This window comes from Phaethon aethereus, assembly GCF_964289735.1.
Source record: "Phaethon aethereus genome assembly, chromosome: 4".
NCBI classification, from domain to species: Eukaryota; Metazoa; Chordata; class Aves; order Phaethontiformes; family Phaethontidae; genus Phaethon; species Phaethon aethereus.
Genome location: NC_138578.1, coordinates 59,947,966 through 59,967,730, shown reverse-complemented (window position 1 = coordinate 59,967,730; position 19,765 = coordinate 59,947,966). Strand labels below are relative to the sequence as shown.

General features: G+C 38.7%; 1 protein-coding gene across 1 annotated transcript; it reads right to left on the bottom strand.

Annotated features, from left to right (window-relative positions):
• Positions 1-1,337: 1,337 nt before the first annotated feature.
• Positions 1,338-18,432, bottom strand: RELL1 (RELT like 1; the record flags this gene model as incomplete). Its single annotated transcript, XM_081998913.1, has 6 exons — positions 18,275-18,432; positions 8,101-8,343; positions 6,213-6,284; positions 4,912-4,969; positions 2,122-2,361; positions 1,338-1,482 (listed from the first exon to the last, which is right to left on the bottom strand). Exons 1-6 carry the CDS (start codon positions 18,339-18,341, stop codon positions 1,338-1,340), a joined length of 825 nt encoding a protein of 274 aa, XP_081855039.1. The 5' UTR covers positions 18,342-18,432.
• Positions 18,433-19,765: the final 1,333 nt, after the last annotated feature.

The following is a 19,765-nucleotide window of genomic DNA, read 5'->3' as shown; positions in this document are numbered from 1 at the left end:
ATTTACTTCATTACCCCTCCACAGCTTTTTAAACATTTGGAACTATACCACATATCCAAGCCTTTTTTCCCCTATGGCAATGGTTCCAAAAAAATTGAGTATAACTTAATGATGAGGCACAGTAGTCCAGACAAATACACTCTGCTTAGTTCAACAGTCATACCTGTGCTGACAGTAAAGGCTGGAAGTATCCCATTGCATACCAGCTCTCTACTTTGTCTTCTTCTCTAAATTGATAAAATTATAGAATGTTTTCTTAATGAATAAAAACAGATATAAAGAAAAGGCCACATCTTGCACCTTCACCTTTTCAGAATTTAACCTCAAGACACTCGAATGGTTTTGAGTCTTACATTTTTAAACATTCCCCATTTCCACTTGTGCATTTCCCTCTTATATTTGAAGTTACTGAGAGTTTGAAACTGGACTGACCTGACACAACATGACCTTATCCTCTTTCTCAGCATTCAGAGTTTGGCACTGTGCACTTCATTTACTTTCTTCAAATGCAGTGCCTTTATTTTGTCACACCAGAACCCCTTTCTTCCCCAAGGGCCAAGCTTCGTATATTGAATCACATTTGTGTAAAGTCACCTTTACCCTTCAGATTATCAACCAGCATGTCATCACTTAGAAGCAAACCACATTAACTTACAGGTTTTTTTTCCCCTGACATTCTTAACAGTTAAAAAAAAACACAGTCATCAGGGGTGCATTCCAAAACCATGCCAAACACTTCTTTGACATGCTTAATGGGGTACCTCAAGCAACTCATTGAAGTTTGACTCACAGGAAAACCCCAACCTCCTGGCTTAGTAACCTACCATAGATCCCTGCGATACGAGCATTTTCATGTGTCTCCATTCTTATTAGCCAAAGCTCCACTGATCTATCAGAAGAAGTATCTAGTAAGCAGTCACCTTATACAAGCACACAGTACAGGGCAGCAAGCGTAAGGAAGAAGCACTGTAGTTACTCCAGGGATGCAGCTGTCAGCAGCGTTTGTTTCTTTTGGGTAATAAGCACATTGCCACTAAATCTGGACCAACATCTATTGCCAAAAATTAATATGCAGATGTTTTATTTCTTGGATCAGTGACACCACCTCCACAAAGTAGCTTATTTCAACATCTATTCTAATTACAAAGTCTAAATAAACAATTAGCTAAGAATTTGGTAGGTAATTTAGCCTTTACCAATTTGTCATTAACTGCATTAATTTTTGCAGACTTCTGTAGAAACTTTTGAAATTGAAAGATGAATTTTCATGCATAACCTTCACTTATTTCACAACATACCACTTTCAATATTAGTTCCCAATGTTTGATACCTGCAGTTCACTCTGAGCTTCTCCTCTCTTGCATCTCTGGTTTCACAGGCGTGGCAGGCATGTCACCATTGACACTCTCCACGCCAGTAACAGACATCAAGCTTTTCCGTTCTTTGGAATTTGATTTGTGCTCCACTTTTGTGACTCTAAATCTGAGGTAAGCAAAAGAAAGATTCAGTTCTGTTTCCCCAGAGATTAGTTAGATCATTCTCAGTACACAGTGTATGGACAGGAACACATTTTCAGGTCCCAAGACCTAGACATCAGAGCAGACACCCACACGGACACAGCTTCACTTCAGAACAGTCTTCCCTCCTATTACCTACATGTACTTTTAACACTCACTACTGCTGAATCACACTTTCCCAGGGAATTGTGTTTTAAAGCAGAATCCACAGATTGCGTACTACTTCTTAGAACAGTAATTTTCTAAGACAACCACAACGTAAGCTAGGAATTAAAAATAACAAAATAAAGTCGTTTCTATAGCTAACACTTACTTGAGAAATATCAAAAACAGAGGAATTTGTTAGTATGCAATCCTTGATTCTTTCTAGCCAGTATCAATAGAGCAATAGCTTTGGCTTTGTACACACAGTAAATCCCCATTTATTTACATAGTTATTAAAAAAAGACATTTACTTCTTCCAGAAATAACTTTTAATAGTAACAGGGTTACAAAAAACAATCACTGATGCTATAAACAGAGTAGAATCAATGGATATCTGATCCAACATGGGCCACTGGAGCATCCCTAAGAAAAGTATACAATAAAATTACCTAAGTCTTACCTTCCCACAGAAAGGACTGTAACTTCTCCAAGACGACTTCTTCTGTGCTCTTTAGATTTGTGAGCTGGCTTTATAAGGTGCCATCGCTTGTGGCTACAACGAGTACAAACATCCTTTTCTACTACTCCTCCAACAGTATGGAAGTGATGGCCTTTGCAGCTGTGTTTAAATGGAACAGCACCAGGTGACAACGGAGACCCTGGACTCGTTGGACTGCCAGGAGAGGTAGGGGATAAAGGGCTGTAGGAAAAAGTATAAAGGAAATTTAATATTTATTATAAAATCCTGTTTCTTAAAAAGGAAAAAAGGATAACATATAACCTTCAGTTATGCCTAGTGAACAGCTAGTTTCTTCAGGGACCATTTAATTGTGAGGATGTCTGGTTTAAGGTTGCCTCCAATATAGTATTTTTGCAGTTAAAATCACTTCCATAAATTAATTCAGCTGCAGTATTGTGGTTAAGGTAACCAACACAAAGGGCAAGGAAATGAAAAAAAAATCCTAAATTAGGAGAGGTCACATGGACTTATACTGATGAAGACATCTAATTAGCTGATTAAATTCACACTTGGAGAACTACAGAAAGTGTTTCAGACAGTTACAGCATCTTTAAGAACTCACAGAAGGGCATAGTCCCACAATAATGCAAAGAGGAAAAACTGTCTACCATAAATAAGAAAGGAATCAACAGATCATTAAGCTTAAGGTTCAGAAAAGAGCTTTTTTGAAGTACCTAGAAAGAAAGAAAAAGCCGTACCACCACCAAAAGGCATTTACTGAGAATATCTAAACCAATCAATCTAATTTTATTCTAAAACAAAAAGCAGACATCATAGATAGAAAGCAGAAGATAGACTTTTTTGTACTTCAGCATCAATTTTGACACTGTATTACAACACATTCTCCTAAAGCAAGCTAGAGCGCTGTGCATTAAAGGTGCAATTACCATAGTATGAGGTAGCACACCTTGTTAGAAAAAAAGACATACCAGAAAGTTATGTATCAGTAGCTTACTGTGAAACAGGAAAGACATACTAAATGTCGTTATTCTGATCCTGAGAATATTAAGTGTTTTAAATAGTTCCTTGGGTAATGGAATAGAAGAAAAACTAAAGTACCCATAAACTTTGGGTGACCCATAGTAACTGTAGATGACAAGATGAAAAACCAGGATGATCAGAGAAGAGCACATGTGTGAAAGACATTCACACATATAAAAATGCAATTAAAAATACTGGATGTATTGCAGTAAGGACAACACAAATTTCAGTGCTTTAGCAGAAAAGCTTTACAAACCCAGATTAAAATGCAAGGAGCCAGATGATCATTCTTCAGAAAAAGAAGGTGAAGATCACAAATTGAACATGAGTATCACCATGTTGTTGCTTAAAAAGGACAAATTTCACAATGGAAATAACAGGAGTATAACCTGTGAACCTAAAGTTACATTACTCAGCATTAATCATGTCTCAGCTGAACATTCCATCCAGGTTTAGAAATGTTATTTCAAGAAAAATACTAACAAACTGAAGAGACTCCAAAGGAGAACAGAAAGAACAAATTAAAGAAATAAAACATGCCATAGAAGACTGGAGTTACTTGGATGCTTCTCTTCAAAACAAAAATATTGACAGGATATTCTTTTTCAAATAAAGAAAAGAATGCTAGAAGGGAAATAAAATCTGTTCAACAGCTGAAACAAAGACAGGAACTGATGATAGCTTTAAGTGGCAGAAGTGTAGATTTTACTTAGCCTTACTATTCCTATCACTAGGAAGCATTTCATAGTGCACTGAACTTACAAAGAAATACAGTGGACTTGCACTTCAGTTAAAGCTTTAGGAGTATCTGTCAGAAATTATGTAAGAGCAAACATCATTTCTCTCTTCCCCTTTTTGTATTTTAATTCACCACTGAAACAATAGTCAAAAACTCCCAAAATAACATCACACATCCCTACACAAAAAGCTTGAGTTAAAATTCAAACAAATATTTCTGCTGCATCATAAAAGTTTAAAAATAATTCCTCTACTTAAGAAAAACTGAACTTACAAAAGGAGTTCAATAACCAAGCCTCTCACCATTAAAACAGGAGATAAGCTGTTGCATATTCAACTATTTGTTTTGCTAAAACTATACATTCCCACTTCTTCTATTAGTGACACAATACTACTTGAACCTTCATCTTCTCTGCCTTGAATATGAACACAGGATTACATATGAAGAGTATTTAGAGGAGTAAAGATATAGTTTAAATGTACTTATGTACAGATATAAGTACTTTTACACAAAAGATGCATCTGCAGCTCAAGGGCTGAATTACTTTCTCTACATAATTCTCTAAATAGGTGTGTAGTAAAAAAAAGTAGGTCAGCCAATGTATATTATTACCACAATTATAAAGAAAAAGGTAAACCAGAAGGAGACAAAGAGATGTCTATTTTAAGTTAGCATCCACACAAATGAAACAAGTGCTGCTTCTGTTCTTTCAAGTCAGAGTAGCTTTGGAGTAAGCCAACTTGTAAGTAACTTCACCCTAAAGTAAACAAGTCCTTGCAGCCTCTGTAAATCCTTAGCCAAAAAAGCAGTAAATCTGCGTTACACACCTAGAACACATAACTAAAAGAGCCAGTTACTAACCCAGGGCATACATTAAAATTTAGTGACAGAGACATCACAAGGAAATCAAAGTATTATCCTCTTAGCTGATATCTCAGGAAATAAAACCCTTTGAAAGGGTACCTTTTTAGTTGCCTCAGGAAATATGCATTAAAAAGATGAGTAATTACCTTTCAGGTTCAAAGACACTGCTGTCTGCTACCATGGCCTGTAACACATCAGCATTTGCTGCAATGAGAATAAATAGAATTCTTCAAAACTGTACAGCTCTAACTTTAGAAAAAAGCAAACAGCAAAATTAAAGGTCCTCAAAGAAATTTCATCTTAAAGAAAGATGACTGCATTACGTAGATCTCCAAAAAGGCATGTGAGAATACTATGGAAAAAAAATGTCAGTATAGTTCTATGTGATTTTCTTAACATGAGATACTAAACTTTCAGTTCATGTTGCCCTCAAAGCTTTGCCCCAATACAAGTCATATAATGTAGCCATCTGCACAACAGTCCCAAAGAAGATATCCAAAAATTTTAAAACATCCGTTTGAGCAACCTAAGATCAAAAACATCAGTCTAAGTGAGTCTTACAAAATGCAAATTAATTATCAGGCAGGAACTACCAGTTGCTCACATATGCTAAAAAACACATGGGGTACCTAATCCCAACTTCAAGGAAGAATACTCAAGCTCAAAGCCCTAACAGTTATTAAAGAAAAACACACACAGAAAACTAACAAACCCAACCCAAAAATACAGCTTTTCCAGAGGACCAGTCTTCATTCAGAAGTAACTCAAAGTAAGTTCAATGCTTAGGAGAACTTCGATTCATAAAAATATAAACTTAAAAGGCTAAGGGTTTTTGTACTATAAAGACATACAGTCTCCTAAATGTTTCTTCTACTGGGTGAATATGTTCTGAACCAACCAAGCATTCCATGGGCTGCTTAAGTGTGATTTTATTTTTTCAGTCATATCTTCTTTATCCTTTACTTTGCATACAGCACATGAAGATACCATGTCCAAAATTCAACATTAGCACTACCCTATTGGCTCAGTTATGCACAAACCTTTCATCAGACAACAGCTCCAAGAATGGGTAAGACAAAAAGTTTCATCTGGTGAAAACGTAAAAATTTCACATGCTTTGTGAATGACATTAAGAAAACAATCTTCAGCTTTTACTTCACAAACAAACAAAAAGATGAACCAAAAAAAAAATCAACCAACAAAATAGTTAAAATATCAAGAACTGCATGAACCCAACTTACCATACAAACTAATTTTCAGGTAAACTAAACACTTTCCTATCTTGTTTGAAGTTACTGCCTCCTGAAGGCAAATCTCAGAGTTAAGCAGTACAAAATGGTTATTAAATGAAAACACAAGAACATAAATGTTTTTTCAGATATTCTGAAGTATGGTATCATAGAACACCACCACAAAGGCTCATAACTTCAGTATCACAATACTATACCTTCATTTTTCATAATGTAGTTAACAATTTGTCCAACAGTGTCGCTATTCTCATGTATAGTTTCATTCATTTCTGTGCAAGGAAATAAATATTTTGTCAGTATCTTGGCCTTCCAAATCAAGAATTAATTTATTTTAAAACAAAGTAAAAACAACAAAAAAACACCAAGCCAAAACAAAAAGCAAACACAAACAAGAAAAAGTCAAATTAAAAAAAAAGACAGGATCAATTGTTACTTTGGAGACAAAGCTTAGATGAGACTTTTGTGTTTATGTTTTTTACTGCATAAGGACTCAAGTTTATGGAATCTACACATGTGCTCTAACATATTCATGTAAGACTTGAATAAACTCAAGCATACATCAAAGTTCCTTCTCTAGCTCGTAAGGAGACAAGAGAGCAGTATTTCCAATCCTAACCATAAGGAGGAAAAACAAGACCAAAAAAATCATTAAACTGTCTCAAATCACTACTTTAAAATAGGTATTATCGGTTTCTCATATAAGAGGGATTCAATGTAAGCTTTTCACCACAAGAACAAAATTTGATTTTTTTTTAAATAAAAAACAATTCTCATGTGACTACAGGAGCAAGGTATTTGAGAAAGAAACCTCATGACTATACTTTTGGAATCAATTACACCCATTAACAACACTGGAAGCTCCCCCAGAAAAACCTCAGAAGGCAGAGAAAGATTGGGGAGAGAAACGGAACAATTAAAAGGCACAGCTCTGCCATTCCCTAATAGTTATTATGACTAGGTTTAAAAATAAATACATAAAATCACAGGATTGAGGCACATTTGATAGGCGAGGCCCAAAATTTGTCTCTAAGTAGTCAATCAGGCACTTCCCTATCTCTTTACCCATCCTTCATCTTTGTACTCATCCCTGCAACTCCGCAAGGCAGCTTAGACACAGCTACTTCCTGAAACTGAGACCTAAAAGTTGTCCCCCTTTCATCACCGCTCACCTTGCTGTTACCGCCCAGGTGAACTAACAGCTCAGATAGTCCCACTCACCACGGCCATGCCCCGGGCAGTCACTGCTGAGGAACACACTGACACACCATTACTGTACCACATGGCTCTACCCTTACCACAGAACCACTGTAATCTGCACTTATTATCAACCTACTAACAGCAATTAATTGGGAGAAAGCAAGAGGCCCAAAGTATTTACAAGTGACTTGGCCCTCAAATTTACCAAACCAAATGCTACACTGGGTTACTGTGGCCCTTCCCAAATTATAACGCTCTTTTCTTGTCTGTTTGGGTTTTTTTTGTTATGTTCTTTTTTTAAAAGTAAGAGAAGATGGGAATAAGGAACCATAAAAACAAGAGCGCAAACGAACAAACATTAGAACAAAAACAAAAAGTATCTTTAAGAAAAAAATGTATAAGAAGCATACGTTACATAAAACTGAATGTAGACACAAAGTCTACGCAAAGTTCAGTTTTATGATGAGAGGGGAGATGAGAATGACAGCACAACAGGAACAAATTAGCATTGCTAACCATAAAACTAAGATTTTAGGCTTTAAACAGCAGCTTTTTGACACTCCTCAAGTAGAATTCTGTATAATAATACTTCGTTGCTAACAGCAAGTAGAATACAGAAAAACAATCTGGTGACTCCAATTGCAGTACATAGTTGCAAGCAAATATTAGGGATACTTTGATACTTCTGTAAGCTCTTAATGTTAGAGGACTTGCATGGGATATTGGAAGACTCTTGGTTAGTCAAAACAAAAACAGACATATAATGGTAATAAAAATATTTTTCTTAATATTGTTTTGATGTCTAATATAGAAAAATTACAGAAAAGTCACAATACATTATTCCATAGTAACATATTAAGTAAGAGTTGTTTTAGACTTGTTGATTACCTATTTTTTCATCAATTTTTTCTTCTTCTACTTCTTCAGCCTCTGTTGTACAACGATATCCTTTTTTCTTAAGGATATGACAGATGAGGATCCCCAAGAGACCCATGATGAAGAAAACAGGAACCAATGCAAAAGCAATATACTCTAGGTGCTCAGCCTTGCCATCACTGCCATCAGTTTTAGTTGTCAAAGTAGTTGTCTGTAAGCCATAGCTTGGCAAAACCTGGAGAAACTCTCCATTACCTACGTAAATGAATAAACACAGTTATTACTATACACTATAAATCACTTGAGAGCATTTAGAAAATTACAAGCATGACACTATGGGGATTTGGTCAATGCGATCTACTTTCTGTGATGACTTCAACAGGCAACACATGTTGCTGTGGCTGAGAGCTCACACTTCTAACAGTAGATATTCCCTCTTCAAAAAACAGTTACAAAACATCTAACATACAAAAAACCCACATGATATTCCTTCAATAAAACAGCGAAGAACAAATGACATTCCTAGCCTGATAGGCCTGTAATCTCAGCAAGAGGGATTGCTTATTTCCCTGAAGAATACCACCACCATTAGTCCTTCTTCCCATCGGTGAGGAAAATAACATACCATTACTCCAGTCCTAACTTCATGCAAAATTGATTTTAAAAAAGTGGATCCTTCCCTAATAGGAGAGTAAGTATACAATTTAGTAGTGATCCTTGCAAAGAAAAAAAAGCAACAGGTTTGAGAGAAATAGCCTTGATTTTTTTTCTTAACAGTGGCACTTCATAGGCAAAAGAATGAACATTCACCCTGTACTTATCAGCATAAGGTGCGTTCATTCTTGTTTAAGGTTCGTAAGACTTTTTGTATTTAAACTTGAAATAGGATGGGAGAGGGGCTTTTCTGTTGCTGTTTACAAACAATTTACATTGCAGCATAGGCAAACACTAACTCTACCCACAATTAAGCATTTTTGTTTCCATTAAGCTCTGAATTTAACAGGTGTATACTCCATGTTATAGATCAGCCTTTTGAACTACCAAAAGCGTAGAATATTTACATTAGAAGACACCTCTGAAGTTCATTAGGCCAAACACTGCTAAAAGCAGCTCTGATTAGATCAGGTTGCTCAGTTACCCCTTTAACCAAGCTCCATCTGAAGGATGGACATTCCACACTTCTGGGCAACATCTTACAATATCTGACCACGTTTATGGCCAATATATACAGACTAATTAACATCTCAGTAGCTTCTCATAGACCAAGTATAGATGTATACAAGTTAAACTATTCAGCTAAATCAAAAAATACACATTTGCATACTCAAAATTCCTTCTAAGCCTCTAGAGCTTATACACACCACCCCCCCTCCTATAACAAAGACTTAAATATTACTTTTCCAACATGCAAGAATATTACCGCATTTCTACCCTCTACTCTTCTCCTCCACTTCAGTTGAAAACATTTTTTTGGAGAAGGAAAGGATGACAACAAAAAAGCCCAATGAAAAAAAACCTAACACTATTTCAAAATATTTTTCACCTACTTGTATTAAAATGGACAAGGAAATTTGCAATCTTTCTATTAAACTTGTTGAAGGAATGAAGACTTATCAGAAAACCATTTACATGACAGTGACACTTCCACAACAGAAACATTTGCAAGAGTCAAATCCCTCTCTTTTAAAAAAATTAATGCAAGTCTCCAGAAAATTGCCAAAAGACCGTTATTCTACAAACACCTCTACCACACTGGCTGTGAAACTAAGTTACATTTGAAAAATACCAGTTAGGTGACAGATTGGTAAGAAAAGATTTGTAAAACTGCAGTTAGAAGAAATTTATCTTAGTTCTCTTTATACCAAACCATGAAACTTTTTAAAGTATTTCTGAATTTTTCAAGACAGTCTTGAGTTACCAGTTCAGCAGTAATACACAAAACTTGCTCAAAGTGAAAAAATACTGGCACTTCTTTGAAATAACAATTGATAAAACCCCCATTAGCAAAAAGAAAAAAGAAGCGTTAAGCATTTCTCTAGTTTTCTAAACAACAGAAGAAATGCAGAAAAACAGAAAGAAATGCAGACAAACTACTGAATAGATCACAGGCTGAAATGGTAAAATAAAATCTCAGGATATTTGCTTTGGACAAAGCCGGATGGTCTAGCTTGCTCCCAAAACCAAAAGAGAAAGCTATTCACTTTTAAGGAAGGCCAGCAATCCTACAGACAACTGTATGCAGATTTTACTAGATAAGTAACACGTAGAAGCTCTGACTTATGCCTGAATAGGACAGTTGAACAATATATACAATTTAACACTTTAAGACTGCAATTGTTTTACACTGCAGGGAAACAAAAGACAGGAAACATTAACAGACACAATCATATAACTGAGAAGGCTGATCTTACATACAGTTTATTCGCTTTCTAAGAATTTATAATTCACATTTTAATGTAACAAAATAAGATGTTTTGGGGTTTTTTTGTTTGTTTGTTTTTGTTGATAGTTTAGTCAAAAAACAACAACATGTAGCAACAACTACAAGGTCCCCCAATTTATCACACAAAATAGGTTAATTTCCTTCCCAGGCAGTAGAAAAGCCATCACACCAGAGAATTATTATTTTGATAACTATAGCATCTCAGAATCTAAGAAATCCAACTTAAATAGTATATATCACAAGCTCAGAAAGGTACTAATAAATAAGCATCCTTCATTTTCAAACATAAAACAAAGAGAGGCAGATGCTTTGGATTTTGCTGCACATTATCCATTTTAAGAATGAACGGGAAAGACCTACTACACTATTTGTAAGACACCAGCAGTTCTTACAAGTCAACAGGTAGATGGACAAATCAGGAGTACCACAAAATGAATCTCCAACTAGATTTTTTAGGTTTTCTACCTCTCTCTGTGGCAAGCGTGGCCCAAACAAATAACTTCTCTTCACATTTCTCTATAACCATGGTAGGTGATCCCCACTTCAAACCTAGAGAGCAAATGGGCATTATCGCATGGCTAAAGGCCCAATGCTTCTGACTCTCAAAGCTGTGGTTCATTAGTTTTTCCAAATGCAGAATGGCTTTGAAAGGTCCCTTCCCCTAAGTCCTCTGCTAGCCCACTGGCTGTGCTCCTGACAGACCACAGCCCTGAGAACAGCTTTAAACTGGATTACTGATATCAGCAGGGCTTAAGAAAAAAATGCCTCAAAAAGTCTTCAGCTTTTAAGCAGCCATTTTACTGAATTGGTATAACCTGTGGTTTGGCAAACTGTTCTATCAAGACACCAAGTAAGCAGAAGTGAGGGAACAAGCAACCATGAGCAAGGAAGAATACGTCTAGAACAAGCTTTCCTGAAGTAATTGTAACAACATGGAGCCATGGTCTCACTATGCTCCAAAAACAAGAGCAGGAGGATTAATTACATGTAAGAAAAAGTATAATGTCCTACATAATTTTTTTTTTAAATCAGTTTGAAACCCCATAAACTTGACACAGACACTGAAAACATTTATACAATTTAAAGTACAAAGCTGAGTCATAAAGCCACACACAATCAATAGAAGAGAACAATTATACAAAGGATATGGGCCATAGAAAACTTCCTTGACTTAAGACAATTCATATAGAAATTAATTTGCTTCGATATTTTGTGGTCCTGGCATTTTTATATACCTGTCATCATATTCCAGTCTACGTATCAAAATTACTTGAAGATGTGATCTAAATGAAAACATTTAAGAGCAATATTCAGCACATTTAAAGTTATGCTTAAGCTGTAGAACACAGATTGCATTCATGCTACTAATTCAGATTCCATGTACTCTTGTTTGCTAAAAAATTACTATGTTAGGTATTAAACTTGAATATTGTCTGCCCTTACTTAATCCTTACCCAAGAAGTAAAATAGAAGGACACGGCCTCAGACAAGGGCTAGTCTTTTACACTGGTTCTAATCATTACTACTCGGACACAAAGATAGTGTCCTTCCATCTCAGCAATGGCTCAAGAAAATTAATGAAAACTTCAATGAAAAAAATATTTCATCCTTCATTAAATTGCAATTTTTACGTGGCCTAGACATATCTGTTAACATTCTAGTTAAACACTGTATTCCCTCCACATTAGTAAAACAATGTTTGACCACAAAGATATTCCAGGACTACAACATCTTGAAGGTTGTGATAAGAGTGAAGCTGGAGCGGACCACATAAGCAAACGTATTGCTCTGTAACAAACTTTCTTTCTCCTTAAGGTTTTATAAATGCACAGAAAAGAGAGACAGGAGCACCTTAGAGAGGTCATCCCACTGTCAAAAAGCAGTGTTAACTGTACCTAGACAATTATCTGCCAAACTAAAGATCCTGGAAAGGTAATAGCTTGCCCTTCACACCTACTATTTTCTTTCTCACTGCAAATGGAGGGTCAGAGCAAGCCCTCCTTTGGTATGTTACCACAGTATCAGATTCTGCTTGCACTGAGTTACAGAATTACTCTCTCCTTGCTTTTTAGCTGCATGTTCTTGAAAAGAATTCATGTTTGACTTGATCACTAGGACCTTCCCAATATAAGTCCCAGTTATCTCAAAGCTTTGCCTTTAGTATCGATCTAAACAGACAATGCTCAAACATTTCATAAAGCACATAAGAAATATCTAGAAATATTTAATATTGCTTAATGAACAACTCACGATTCTTGAAAAATAAATCCTTTTTGTAACAAAGGTCAAACCTGTTTAGTTGTTATATAAGCAATATAAAACTCATCATTAAAATAAAGCATTATATTTATTTTTCTGAATCTCCTATACTAAACTTAAGCATAATCTACATCTATCTGATTACTTCAACAACATCCCAGTTGTTATTGCGTGGACTATAAACAATGATGTAATCTTCTCTCTGCTCTACTGACAGAGAATCCTATTTGGTTACTCTGTATTTACATTAGGCCCATGCCATTTATTTCTTATGGCATGCCTGTTAAAGAACTTTATTTACATTTTATGAATTTGACTGTTCTAGCAGTCTACCTAAAAATAGAGTACATACATATTATCCTCTTCTCCATAAAGTTCAAGGCGTTACGTGATAGTATTTCTTGCTTTCAGGCACAAAAATTAAATGTGGCTATCTCACAGTATACAGAAACAAATTATTGTTGGCCTTAATGTTAATTAATATTTAGATAAATTAAATATGAGCAATGTACAACCTATTTAAGTACAAGACAAATTAAATATTCAGATATTGGATATGATCTGCTCAAACATCTCAGCTAAGCATAGCTAGAAAACATGCCTCGGTAGCAAGATCAGCTTATGCATTTCTCTCTTCTCTTCACAATAAATGTGGCAAATTCATCCATCTGTGGAAAAAGAGTAATCACTTAAGGTTCAAAATAATTTAGACAGAAAAAGGGTTACTTGTGTGGGTTTTTTGTTCTTTTTGTTTGTGTGGGGTTTTCTTCCTTCCTTCATACCCAGATCACTTTAGTTCACCATGTGGACCTACGCGCTGTTTACAGGGCACGATCAAAGGACCACTAAAGCTGGCAATGCCGTAAGGAGGAACTGTCAGGCAGCGGTGACCTCAGTTCACCCTGCAAGGAAGAGACAACTGGTGACCACACCTAATGCTTCATCCTCTCCTGGCTGTAGGAGAAGTATACTTTGAACTGCATAAGCTATAAGGACATTTCCTACCTCCAGGCTGGACATCTAAGGTGGATGGGTGTAAGCTTTGATTTAAAGCATTCAATTTTAAGCATAATTTGAAGTGATTTTTTTTAATTACACACACTTTTAAATTCAGGCATAAAATCCCCAAAAATCTTGTTTATTAGCTCAATTTCCTAAATACATCACTCTCAAGAATTCAAGAAATCTAACTAAGGTAGTGGAGCTTTAGTGGACTTCATTAGATGGCAAAACTGGCCAGCTTCTGTCCCACGGCATTTCAGAGCTGGTGGATATTTTCTTAAAAGAAACAAGGCTTAAATCAGCTATTTACTTTCTTTCAGCACATTCAACTTATTCAGATATAAAATACAGCGCTCCACCAGAGCTGCAGTAGAGGTTTGTTATCAAAATCTAGTTTAACTTTTTGGATCTTAATTCGAGTGCTTAGCAGCAACTTTATTTAGAACTCCGATGGTCGTTATGCACTGAATTTAATGCAGTTTTTTAGTTACTTTAATGACAGTAAATGTAATCAGAATAGTTTGCCATGAATTCAAATGAACTATATATTTTTAAGAGTTATCCAATTTAAATAGTAGTTGTCTATTCTGGACACTACAGACAAATTCCCTTTGCATAACTATGCATAACAAGCCGTTTCAATCACAAGTTGAAATATATCACAGCCCAAAACAGACACACACACAAAGACATTTAGGAACTTAGGAGTAAAATGGTAGGTACAGATGAGACCAGGCAAACTAGAAAAGGCTGCAAAGAACAGGTTAAAAAAAAGTGTATTTTCTAGAGGATAAAACTCCTAAGTGAAGGAAACCTATTGCCTACTATTTGCTTGTCTATTGTTCAAGAAAATTGTACTTTAGGGAATGTAAATAAATTGAGTAACAAAGGAAAAACACCTATCATCGAAGAGGAACATTCAACAAGTTCCTGAATTCCGCTTAACTTTTAGCTTCCTTGTAGTAATCGGAACCTACAACCAGAAGTGAAATAAGCAGGAAGTCTGATGAGAAAAAGGAAGCCACATGATGAAGGAACATACTGACAACTAGTAACAGTACTGCCAATTGCCTTAGAGGTTAAGCAAGGTCATTTAAGGTCTGCTAAGAACAGACCTCAAAACCTTCATTAGATTTGAGGTACTGCTTTTGACAAAGAAGTGAGCAGAAGGATCAACCACGTTTCTTTAAAGCTCATTCTAACTGCACCTGCTTTGAGAACACTAATAGTAGGACGCATGCAGCAAGTCTCAGGGATGACCTACCTGAACATAACACCTAACAGCATCCTTACGACCCAACGTTATATTCAAAACCACAGAACTGCGAGTCTTTCATAGTACGTCAAGCGGGAGCCTGCTATGAGACCTTAAATTACAGAGTCTTGGGCTCACTTTGATGGGCAAGTTTTGCAGTAGATCTGGAAAGAGAGTTTTCTACTCTGAGAGAGAAGTCTCCACCTTCATGAGTTCTTTCATAATCCCTATTTATTTCTGAATTACATGCCCTATCAACACTTTCAGTAAGTTGTCTGCAGTAAGTTTCAGACAGGCTTCCCTGAAAGCCTTGGGGTGGGGATTCAGAGCAGAAATACCTCCTATGGAAAGACAGGCCCTATTAACAGCAAATGAACTATAGCAAAAAGCATTACTGTATAATGCATATAACCCTTCACAATTTTAAACCATTGCAATTTCTACACTCCCAGATGGAGTTTGTTAGGAACCAAAAAGGAAGATGAAACCTAATAAATCATCTTTTCTGTCCAAACAATCACACCCTGAAGACATGTGACAATAGTAAGAATTCAATGAGAAAAACAATGAAGAGAAGAATATCCAGAGCAGTTTTGTCCTGTTGAGAAAGGGAAAGATGGCAATATAAAGGGCAGTAACAGAGACTCTGTCCATTCCTTCCTGTGTGACACAACGTGCAGTTGATAATGCTGTGGAAACTTAGAGACAAAAAGCTCATGTTTCACTGTTTACCAGTGTTAAATTTGCAGTGCTTATAGTGTAATTGCTTTGGTCACTAGTTGCAAAAATACACAGAACTGATGCATTGCATTTGCATTTCTGCTGGAAAATTTTTTCCTCAAATTTCAGCTTTCAAATAAAACATGCATTGCATGCAGCTACCACATGCATTTAATATAGTACACTTCAGCAGTTTGGCTGTTTAAAATAAAATAATAAAAAAATCCCTCCTGAACACACCAGTTACTTAAAAGTATTCCATATCATGGGTAACTTTACAAGTACAAGCAGCACCTAGCAAGCAGTATTAAATCAATCCTACCAAACACATCATATCAACACATTTATGCAAACTAACATGCACACTAGTTTAGATTAGTCAAAAATCATTTTTAACCAAAACCAGTATATTTTCCTGTGTGACAATACAAAAGAAACTGGCAGCATTTGGCAAACTCAGAGGAAGGAGAAAAAGGAGTCCTATTCTTTCACAGGTTTTGCATTTCCTGCTAGACTTGCTAAATTTCAGCTTTCATAACTAGAGTTCTACTCATTTAGATATACCAGACTGAATTACTGCTAAAGTTGTTAAATCCTACCACTGCACATGGCACACTAACAGTCCTCCAGCATGACTGCCTTCACACCCAATATGAGGCAATCCTGAATATGAACATTTGTAAAAAGGCAGTACAAGGCTGTGCATACACATCCTTTGGTTTACTAAAACATCTGTTTACACTCCCTGCAAGATGCCAGTAGCAGGTAAACTGTATAGTAATCTTGGCATGTGGAAACATGTAGTAATATGCAAAAGTAACAAGCAAAGAGCAAATTAAATTTTTATCTGCTAAAAAATATTTTACACTAAAGCAAATGAGAAAGGAAAAAAAAGTTATCATTGTCATGAAGAGAAGAAAAATCCACAATTCCTGTCCTTCTCTTACCTCTGCATACAAACCCTGAAAGAATAAGAATTAGGGCCTTGGAGAACATCAACTACCAGTCAATACAAATTTGAAATTCAAGATGCTTAAACTCATTCCATGAAATCAATTAGCTGGGGAAAGAAAAAAAAAAAGTCTGATAATGCTAGTATCCTAAGTACCATTTTACTGTCCCCCGCTGTGCCTAGTGGTACTTATTTCATTCTGCTCTCCTGAAGAGAAGGATAGACAGAACGACAAGACTTCCATTCCTCTTGCTTTCAGAAAACAAATAGTAGGTGTAGAGCTCAAACCTTTCTGATCAAGTTGGCCTGCACCAAGTAAGAATTACAGATGTACAAAAGTAAGTATAGAAAGATTAGAAACAATTTGTGCCTGATTTTATGATACTACATATGTTCATGCTAACCATTTCCACTAAGTATAAGTTTACTCTGAAACAAGCTGGTTACAAAGTTAACAACTGATAACTCTTCCCAGTTACACACCACCCAAAGGTAATAAAACTGGTCAAGTTGAAACGCACACAACGTAAAAATGAGCATCAGCCCGAACACAAATGTTTGAGAAGTGTGGACAATACACGAAAAGCCCTTCAGGCAGACAGGCCACAAAATCTCTTTCACTTTGAGATTATTAGTACCGTAACATTTGGGGTTGGATATAAACAAAGAAAATGTCACTTAAAACTAACTTCCTCTGGCACTTGTATGTGTGTGAGTGTTCTCCAGAGATCTTAAGCATTACAACCGTCAATTGAATGTCCAAAACCTAAACGCTAAGCCAAGTCTAGCCTCACCACAGACAGTGAGGTGGAGGCAATTCTTTGATGCATTTCTACCTTGGGAGCCACCCGATTCCAGCTTAGAGTCAAATCAACTACGAAGGAGTTGGTTACCAGACTCGAGCTTACAGAGTTCATTAGGGTTTTTTCTTCCTTTTTTCCCCGCAACTCACGGCCACACATAATTAAATTAACAGTCCAGGGCGGGGGCTGTCGCGACATTAAGGACTGTTCTGTAGCCGAGAGCGCTGGCAGGGCTAGGAACGCAGACAGCACCGCTCCTCCCAGCCCGCCCGAGCGGGACCCGGGAGCCCGCGCTCCCGCCCGAGCGCCCCCGCAGCGCCGCCGCCACCGACGGCCGCGCTCCGCCGCGCACCGCCCGGTCTGGCAGGCAGAAGAAACTCCGGCCGCTGCGACCCCGGGGCCTCGACCGCCTCCCTGCGCGCTCCGCCGCTCGCCTGGGCTGCCCAGGGGACAGGGTGGAGGGGGGACATGCCCCTCTCCTGATACTCTCCCACGGGCCGCGGCGCAGGGACTCAAACCTCGGTACCCCCGAGCTACCCGCTTCGGAGGGGCGAGAAGCAGCGGAGTCAGCCGAGGCACCCGAGCGGCGGGAGAGGCCGGCGGGGCCCGGCGGCTCGCACCCCCCGCCGGGGGCGGGAGCCCGCGGGGAGGCTCAGGGGCCGCCGGCGGGAAGCCAGGCGGTCCCGGCTTGAAGCTTCCCCTCCGACGGAGCTCCCACCCGCAGCGACGGACCGCGGCCGCAGACGACCCACCGAGAGCGGAGAGGTTGCCCAGCCAGGCAGCCGTCGGCGGGATCCCGCCCGTCGCTGGCGGAGCCATACTCGCCGCCTCACCCGCGCTGCCGCCGCCCGGCCCGGCCTCCCGGCGGCGGGGCGCGCCCTGCCCGCACGGCGCCTGCGTGGGGCCGCCGGCCCCGGGCGATGCTTGCGCTGGCGTCCCGCCCTCCGCGAGGCCGCGGCGGCTGCGCGCCGGGCCACGCGGAGGCTGCGCCGGGAGAAAGAGCTACGCGCGGCATGCGCCGGCCCGGCTTTGAAGACGGGGGAGGGCGTTTCCGGGGCTGCCCTCCTCCAGAAGCAGGTTAATACCGCAGCTCCCAGACACGGTTCCCTGAGCCCAGCCGGCCCCCGCACCGCTGAGGCGCCGCGGGGAGGCGGGATGGAGATGGCGCATCGTGTCCTGAAGGACCTGGGGCAGGCCGAGCTGGCTCCTCGCACCGCCACCGCTTTGCCCAAGCATTGGAACGGGCTGCCCAGGAACGTGGTGGAGCCTTGATGATCTTAAAGGTCTTTTCCAACCTTAATGATTCTGTGTGTGGTTCTGTGATCATCAGTTCCAACCACCAACCTGGCACCACCATGCCCACTAAACCATGTCCTGAAGTGCCACGCCTGCATGTTTTTTGAACGCCTCCAGTGATGGTGATTCCGCCACCTCCCTGGGCAGCCTGTTCCGATGCTTGACCATGCTTTTGGTAAAGAAATTTTTGCTAATACCCAATCTAAACCTCCCCCAGCGCAACTTGAGGCCATTTCCTCTCGTCCTATCGCTGGTTACTTGGGAGAAGAGACCAACACCCACCTCACCACAAAGGTCCTTTCCAACCTTAATGATTCTAAGTTGCCACCACCACTGCAGCAGTCACACTGGGACCCACAATTGTTCAGAAACCTCCCGATGACACTGCATTAGCTGTCCCTTAGCGTGTGGGGACGTTGCTCCCACTCACCCTGTTACTTCTTCCTGTCCATGAGGCCTCAAAATTTATGCTTTATTCCTTAATTCTTCACAGCTAAACTCCAGCTTAGATTTACGCTCCGGTAAATTAACTCCCGTGCTTAGATCTCAGCCCACGCTGGATTTCAGCATCTGCAACTGGACTTTTCTACTGCCGTGGCACAAAACTAAGTCATATTCTTGTATCAAGGCAGAGGCAATCACAGCTTCCCTGTAGTTCCAAATATATTACTCTCAATTATTCCAATCTAAATAATTTATTTACTTGCTTTTACTCATTTTAAATACTTAAGCAAAAAACACCATTCATTTAAGAAACAATATTGCAATGGGTATAAAGGCAGATTGATACATTCTTCAATTATTTTTTTCATCTAGTACCAACAGCGCATGCAGAAATACCCTTATCAGCCACTGATTACAGTTATCCGCAGCCAGATTCGGTATACCAGGTGGCCACCTTCTTGTTTGGGACAATCAGCTCCTCTGACTTCTCCCCCCACCTTCTT